Here is an 8,191-nt window from a genome sequence, read left to right on the forward strand (position 1 = left end):
TTCAGATTCAAACATCTTTTGATTTATTTGTTTGTCATGCTGCCTGAGTGTAAACTCCACGCCTTCATTTCTAACATGATCAAGTTGTCCAAAGTTCCTAGTTAATTGGCATGACACCTTTCGTACGGTCTAAATTAGTCTGTTCATAATTTTTTTATAGGTAGTTAAATTTCTACTACAACTTTAGATCAATCAACGTTCAATATCAATTCCCATTGTTTCACATGTCTCACCTTATCTCTTACTTTTACTTTTTTAAATTTTAAAAAGTTAAAAAGTATATCGTATAATTATTAGAGTCGACAGCGTTTATACGTAGCAAATATGATTTCCTCCTCCTAGATTCTACTTTGGTAGTGTAATCTTCCATCAAGCTAAGTTCCTCATTGAATTGAGCTGTTTGCGGAACATCCTCCAAACTATTGTTGCTCAGTGGTAGAATGATCTGCTACAAGTAAATGAGGTTTAGTTGCCGCTAATTTCGTTAAATAAAAATATTTAATAGTATGGTGATACATTATAAAAAACCTTTCACAAAGTCCTGCGTTTTTTATTTACAATCGTTATCCCTTATATGTGCTGCCTTTCTAATCAAACGATAAAAGAATAACCCTTTTTCGAAGTTATGATGTCATTTTATCGAGTTTTTTCGACATGATACTATCAAGCGCTTTAGTATACTTTTGAGTACCTGAATCACTCATTTTCTTAGAAGTATGAAGTGTCGCTTGTTCAATTACAGTTGAGCTGAGGATTTATATGTGAAGGATAAGGAGGAGGAAGAATAATATGGAGAACGATTGTGTGTCAAGGACGTCTCAATAAAATTTGTGACCTAAAACTAAATTTTAATAAGGGGCATTTATTTTCCTATCTTTTTGTCCATAGTGCAGTTATTTTACAAAAACATAATAGTAATATTAATATTGGTTTCTTTTTTTTCTTTCTTTTTATCTGTAATATTAACATTGGTTTCTGTATTATCTTACAAAATATAATACGAAGTATTAATATTTACATTGGTAAGAAAATTCAAGTTAATAAGATTTTAACAATGTATAAATAATGTGTTGCCTTGGATCTTATTGTAAAAAATATTATTTACCAATGTGAAGATTTGAGTAGCTTAATTCAAAGTTCTAAAAAAACAATATTGTTAAAAAATAGACAATTTTTCTTTCTAATTTTATAATGAGTGTGTATTTTTTTCTATAAACTTCATTATTATCTTATCAAAAATAAAATTAAAAATTCACAATTAAAAATATTTTTGGGGTCCTAAAATTTATGGAGCCTAAAGCAAAGGTTTTACTAGCCTCCCCTTGAGCCACTATGTTGTGTGTGGGTAGATACGTGAAAACTATTTTTAAAAAGTACAAAATTGAAAAAAACGGTTTAAAAGAGGACATACCGTTAAACTTCTTGAATTTTGGACGTCTACGTATTTGGTACAGAAACTAAATAAACAATCAACTAAATACTTTGAGATTTCGGGACAAAAATAGAAAGATCTCGCATCCAACCACAATAAAAAAAGAAGTTAAAAATAAAAAACTTGTCGGTGTAGCATTTTCTTCTCCTTCTTTTTTTTTTATTGGCCAAATACATATGTAGGTCCTCAAACTTGTCCCTTTTTGTCACTTGGACACCTAAACATAGGGTTGTTCTTATCAGACACTCCAACTAAATCCATCTGTGCCAATTGAACACTTAAACATAAGGTTGTTCCTATCGGACACTCCAATTAAATCACATATGTGTCAATTAAACACTGTCAAGGGAAAGAGCGCGTGAACATGAGAAAAATTTATTGATTTATTATTATTATTATTATTATTATTATTATTATTATTATTATTATAATAATACTCCATATTATGATTATTTTATATATCCTAATATATTATTCCTATTAAAGCCAGATCGTCATTTTTTTTCTTGGCAAAATCGAAGGCAAAGTTGCTTGCAATTTTTTCAGGTGGTATGACGATGAAATTCTTAAGAAACCTTAGAGGGCAATTTCTGGTTTATTTTGCCAAGAAAAAAAATGACAGATCTAACTTTAATAGGAATAATATATTAGGATATATAAAATAATCATAATATGGAGTATAATAATAATAATAATAATAAATCAATAAGTTTTTCTCAAGTTCACGCGCCCTTTTCCTTGACAGTGTTTAATTGGCACATATGTGATTTAATTGGAGTGCCTGATAGGAATAACCCTATGTTTAGGTGTTTAATTGGTACAAATAAATTTAGTTTTAGTGTCTGATAGGAACACCCGTATGTTTAGGTGTCCAATTGACAAAAAAGGACAAGTTTGAGGGCCTACATTGTATTTGGCCTTTTTTATTTGTATTAGTTACCAAAAATAGCATTTCTTTATTATTTTCGTTACGGAATTCAATAAGATAAGTTGTACCAGCAATGTTGTACCTTCATATCTTCTGTACGTCTCCGCCGCCGTTGAGAATTTCCGGCGAAAGTATAGGCCTATAGCGTTTGCCCAACACGCGCCTCTGCTATAGCAATATAAATATCAAATCACACACAAATTTTAAAATTTCTCCTTTTTCTCATGGATTTCTTTAAATCTGTATTCGTCGATGATCCAGAAGAACTTTCTGATTCCGAAAACGCCCCTACTTCTCCATCAAATTCTCAATCTCAACCCGAATCCCCAAACACTAACCCTAACCCTAATACTCCAGCCATATCAAACGCATGGACTTTCGGTTCGAGCTTGTTCAAAACCATAGCATCGAAATCTGAATCCGTGATGCAAAATTACCGCCGCGATCTCGAGGAGTTCAGCTCCGGTTTGAAAAAGGAAACCGCTACTATCCGTGAAGTTGCTAGCCGTGCCGTTAAGGACTTGCCGGCTCGGCTTGAATCAGGCGCCGCTGTTGCACAGGAATCGCTCGAGTCGGTTGGCCAAGCGATCGACAATATCGGCTCCACTGTAACAGAGATCATTGCTCACGGTAAGGACTCGATCCTTGTTAATGATTCTGATAGCGAATTATCTGAAAATAGCACTAGTAGGAGTTTAGGGAGAACTAGTAGTTTAGAGCAAAATTTGAACTTGGATGCAAAACCTTATAGTAGAATTGATGCGACGATTCGAGCGGTTCAGTGTGATGCGAAAACGTATTGTGAAGAGCCAGAGGATTCGAGTGATTATAACGAGTGGAAATTGGGATTTGTATTGGAGGAGAAGAGTGGGGAAATTGAGGATTTGATTAAGGAAAATGGTGTAATTGATGAGATTTATAGTGAGGTGGTTCCGGATAGGATTGATCGGGAGATGTTCTGGAGCCGATACTTTTACAAGGTTTATAGAATAAGGAAAGCAGAAGAAGCAAGGGCGAGGCTTGTGAAGAGAGCGATCTCCGGTGAGGAAGAAGAGGAATTGAGTTGGGATATTGAGGATGAAGATAATGAGGACACAGAAGGGAGCAGCCGTGTTACAAGTGAAGATGTTTTGAAACAAGAGATTCAGAAGAAAATGGATAGTTTAGAGGTTGAGGACGAGGCAAGTAGATCTGTAAGCGGAGAAGATGAGAAAGAAAAAGGTCTAGAGACGAAAAGTGATGATGGGGATGAGAAAGGAAGTTTGGTAGGAAGAGTAGATGATGCTGAGTCGAGGGGTGATCGGGGGAGTTCAGAAGGTAAGAATGATAACAGTGATTTTTCAGTTATTTCTAGCCAATTATCTTCGCACGAGGGAGATGATCTTGGGTGGGATGAGATCGAAGATATTGGAAGTGGTGATGAGATAAAGGTGCCCGATAGAATGAGCCCAAGTAAATCTGATTTGAGGAAGCGATTGACTGCTGCTGAGGAGGAGGAAGAGCTGTCATGGGATATTGAGGATGATGATGACGCTGCTAAATCATGATAATGCTCCTTGTCCTCTGAAGTTGTTTATTTGCTCTCAGCTAGTATTATGGTTTACTTTCCAAGTGTGCATTGTAGAATATAGCAGTGGTGGTTTTTTATGGCTTTATAAGAATAATGTATATATCATTTTTCATTTTTTTGAATTTAAGAAACTGAATCCGCCAACTGCTACTTTGGTCTATTCTCTCTGTTAACAGAAAATTCATATTGTGCTTGGATCTGCATCTGGAACCTCAATCTTTGGAAAGACACTTTTCCCTTCTTTGTTTTTCTCGATCACCTTCTTGAAATGGCATTTGCTGAATGTGATATCAGATGTGAACTTACAAGTGCCTTTTTATTTTATTTTAATGGGTGTGAACTTGCAAGTGCCTTGATGCTTTTGAATCTCAAATTCTACCTATCATTGGTGCAGCTAGAGAAATATATAGTTAAGACGTTTGGGATTTAATAAGCTTAGTGCTCATAACAGCATTCGCCTACAGTTATGATATTTTATTTTGGATCTGTACCTTTCCCCTGAATTTGCATTAGTATCGGAATCCTTGTTTAACTGCCCTAGAGCAATTCCTTTATTGTGGCTGTTGAGGCCAATTTATGTGAATGGTTTGTTTGATATTTAGTTGCTAACATCGTTACTAAGTCCCTACATATACACAACTTTCTTGAGTTGTGCTTCTGCCTTTTCCTTTTTTACTTTTATGTGAAATGATGCCTTGTCATTACGGTGTCCTGTGATGCAAAAAATTGGTGGAATACCCCATGGTTGAGCTTTTCCTTGATTAGAGGCTTAGTTCCTTAGTTATCGTAAAGCTAAACTATATCAGTAAGCTAAAACAGATCGGTTAGCAACTTAGCATAGACCTTCTCACAGTAGTTATCTTCCCCTTTGGCTTAAAAGAAAATTGAGCTCTAATGTTATAGTAACCTTTTTGCCTCTAATTAGATGCCATAATTGATGTGGAAATACCGTGTTCTAGATGCAATGGCAATTGTATTTATTTTGCCTGTGATGTTTTATCATATTCCCTTCTAGGCTGAATTGCTAGCGAGTTCCTGCAATCTAGCCACATACGAGTTGTATCATATAACGTTGCACACTTTGGGGGTAAGAAATATCATTAACGGTTCATGACAACTGACAAGTGGTATCTACCTCTAAATAGCATTGTACTATTTTTTTGGTTTTTTTCCAGCCCGTATGGTTACCCCGCAACCCCCTAAAGATGAAGCACTAACTAGATTACCTGAGCATCGAGCTTCAGTAATTGTGTAAGAAGACAGTGATCCTCAAGTAAGCTGACACTGCTATGCTCACACGTTTAAAGGGAGTACAATGCGAGGAGGATTTATAAGGATAACTACATCCTACAAGCTGAAAATTTGGGCATTCAGCACCTCTATATCTACTTTATAGTAGGCGTAGAAACCTTCCGCATACTCAGTTAAAAAATATACTGATATGTTTGAGCTCTGCAAGGTCGACCAGAAATTGTGCAACATCAATGATACTTTATTTTGAACTTCCGGAAATTGTACTTGACACCATCAAAACATTGGAAACTTTAACACTACTTACAAGTAATATACGAGCAGAGAGACGCACAATCTATCTGCATAATTCTTAAACAAAGCAAAGCAAAATTCTTAAAATTGTTAAATAAACAAATGCGCATCAGGTGACACTCCCTGCACCTAGTTGTCTCCCTGCCTCAGAATCCGCAGAATGGTTAAGAACAGGTTCAGAATATCCAGGTACAAAGTGACGGATGCCCAGATGTACTCATCATATGTGAACCTCTTAATCAGGTTGTCTGTGTCATATACAATGTATCCACAGAATATTATAGCACTGACTGCACCGATAAGAGCATTAGTTGCGGATCCTAGAGGGAAGAACATCTGCACATGGGCAAACTATCATAAGTCACAGCTGCAAATAGGTCATATAAAAAGTACTACTATTTTCTCATATTGGTTTCCAGGCTAAGGAGCAGAAGGAAAGGTTAAACCAACCTGCATGAAACCAGTCAGGATAAGTACAAAGAGGCTAGTAAACAGTATTGGACCCAGATAGCTGAAGTCCTTGCCCTTCCTAGAAGCCCAGAATGTGTATCCAGTCAAAGCTGAAACTACAGCTGATGTCAAGATCAAAGCTTCAAGGACAATTTTTCCTGTAATTTCAACGCACAGAGTATGAGCAAATCATCCAAGATGTGTATGAAGAAGGCCAAACAAATGCCAAAAATAGAAGCTTCATAAAGTAGAGAACCTACTCACCATCAGTATTAGCGCAGCTTACACCAACCGTGAGACTCAAAGAAGCAGTGAAGAGGCCAAGGAAAACAAAATTCAACGGATGCTTTTGCTGATATACATGCAAGGGCCACAGCACTGCACAGATACAAACTATCACTGGTCTAGCCTCTAGAAAGGGGAAGCGAAGTGCAGACAGGTTGAAAAACTTTTGGAAAATTTGTTAATTGTGAGATCCAGCATCAGATCGCACATCAAGTACAAAATGCGAAGAAACCAAACAGGATTGTCTACACTATTAACACCAAACTAACCACTGTAACCTCAAGTTTCCTCCCTTTCCTCAGCTAATTAAATTCTATTCAGCAATAACATGTAGTCGAAGACAGTTCTGAAAGGAGGAAACAAATGGATGCACTATCTGTGCAAGCAGATAAAAACAGCAATGGAATTACTTGCAAAATTGAAATTCACACTGGCCAGCAGTCACAAAACAAAGTATGGGAAGAAATCTCAAACTTTCAGGTTGCATCATTGACTGGACACCATAAGGAAGAAGAGTAATCTAAGTGACTAAGGGTACCAATTCGGAAATCAGATATCAACAGTTATATGCTAATTATACCCATACGAATAAAGCCTGGTAGATCGAAACTCTTTATATAAGCATAAAGAAATGAGATGAGTTTTTTATCAAAATACAATGTACACAAACAATCACCGATATGTTGCATTTGACAGGACAACCCATACCCGTGAAGAGAATTCTTTAAAGTCGCAATTCAGAAATTGGAGGGATTTAAAATATCAAAAGTGACATATATATCGACATTGTAAAAATTTATGCTATTGGCGTAATTTAATTGGTTATAACTAACAAGTTACTACTTTATTTTTTAGGTTACTATATTGATCTTGCTACAAAGAGAGTACATGCTATTTTAGGCCAGTTTAACCTGGTGAGCTAAAATACCTACACTACTATACAACATGGACGCATAGAACATGAACTTGAACAAAATAACCTAATAGATGGCACAATTTTCCCAATCAAAGCATAAATCAAAGACATAATTTATGGTGAAACGATGGATCCCAAAATTCGCTCTAGTAATAGCATAAAAAAAGGAGACAGAATTTACCTGACTTATAGATCGTAAAATACGCTTTAATCAAAGTACTAAAGCGATGAATTATCCACAATACAAAGTACACAAGCAATCACCAAATTTTAGGTCATTATAGCGTCGAAAGTATTTTAAAAGGTCAACGATTCGGAAGAAGAATCGGCGATCGCACCTAATAGACACAAATCATGAATAAAGAGATAAATTTAACCGAAAAATGAACAGATCTAGGGTTACTTACGGACGAAAGGAAGGAAAATGAGGAAGAGAAGAAGGCCAGAATTGCCACGGAGGAGATCGTTAATAGGCACGTAAAGGACAGTAATGGCGGAGACGACGATGGTGAGGAGAATCTGAGCAGCGAGAATACCGTAGACTTTACGAATAAAACCCCAACGCAACTGATTTTCGCCATATCCAAGACCTGGATATAGGGTTCCTTCCTCTATATCACCTTTGATTCCCCCTTCATTTTCCGTGCTCAAGCTCGTGAATCCGTACATCTTCGCTTTCTCTCTCACACGCGCAGTTTCTCTCTCTCTATTCCTCTACCTGTATTGAATAAAGGTAGTTTTGGAACAGAGAAATAGTGTATTATTCGTCAATTTTTAGATATTTGCAATTGAGAAAATAATATAATTGTAAAATATGTAGAAGTTTTGTGATGTTACTTGAAGCTCTCTCTCCACTAAAAATATCCGAATATTTTGCCTTCTACTTACAGATCACGTGGAATTTGGACAAAATGATCTCTCATACCAATTTATGATTTGAATATAAGAAATTGTCTTTATAAATATTTTATATCTTATTTTTCAGATGTTTTATGTTATTTTCCACTAATTTTTTTATAGTTAAAATAATATCTATAATGAACCGAGGTAGGTTCGGTAGAGATG

At 35.9% G+C, this 8,191-nt stretch overlaps 2 protein-coding genes across 2 annotated transcripts; one reads left to right on the plus strand and one right to left on the minus strand.

Annotated features, from left to right (window-relative positions):
- The first annotated feature begins 2,397 nt into the window (after positions 1-2,397).
- Positions 2,398-4,178, plus strand: LOC107831064 (uncharacterized). Its single transcript, XM_016658790.2, has one exon. It carries the CDS (start codon positions 2,585-2,587, stop codon positions 3,905-3,907), a length of 1,323 nt encoding a protein of 440 aa, XP_016514276.2. The 5' UTR covers positions 2,398-2,584; the 3' UTR covers positions 3,908-4,178.
- A 1,223-nt stretch (positions 4,179-5,401) lies between these two features.
- LOC107794377 (BI1-like protein) lies at positions 5,402-7,907 on the minus strand. Its single transcript, XM_016616858.2, has 4 exons — positions 7,534-7,907; positions 6,190-6,303; positions 5,926-6,083; positions 5,402-5,811 (listed from the first exon to the last, which is right to left on the minus strand). The coding sequence occupies exons 1-4, from the start codon at positions 7,793-7,795 to the stop codon at positions 5,605-5,607; spliced, it is 741 nt and encodes a 246-aa protein (XP_016472344.2). The 5' UTR covers positions 7,796-7,907; the 3' UTR covers positions 5,402-5,604.
- Positions 7,908-8,191: the final 284 nt, after the last annotated feature.

Source organism: Nicotiana tabacum, chromosome 14 (assembly GCF_000715075.1).
Source record: "Nicotiana tabacum cultivar K326 chromosome 14, ASM71507v2, whole genome shotgun sequence".
Classification (NCBI taxonomy): Eukaryota; Viridiplantae; Streptophyta; class Magnoliopsida; order Solanales; family Solanaceae; genus Nicotiana; species Nicotiana tabacum.

What these genes read in the sequence shown, in the direction of transcription:
- LOC107831064 (XM_016658790.2), top strand. Translation starts at nt 2,585, where the DNA reads ATGGATTTCTTTAAATCTGTATTCGTCGATGATCCAGAAGAACTTTCT.
- LOC107794377 (XM_016616858.2), bottom strand. Translation starts at nt 7,795, where the DNA reads ATGTACGGATTCACGAGCTTGAGCACGGAAAATGAAGGGGGAATCAAA. An exon ending in CATTTTCCTTCCTTTCGTCC is followed by an intron (nt 6,304 to 7,533) that starts GTAAGTAACCCT and finishes GTATCTGTGCAG; the next exon opens with TGCTGTGGCCCTTGCATGTA. An exon ending in TCCTGACTGGTTTCATGCAG is followed by an intron (nt 5,812 to 5,925) that starts GTTGGTTTAACC and finishes GCCCATGTGCAG; the next exon opens with ATGTTCTTCCCTCTAGGATC.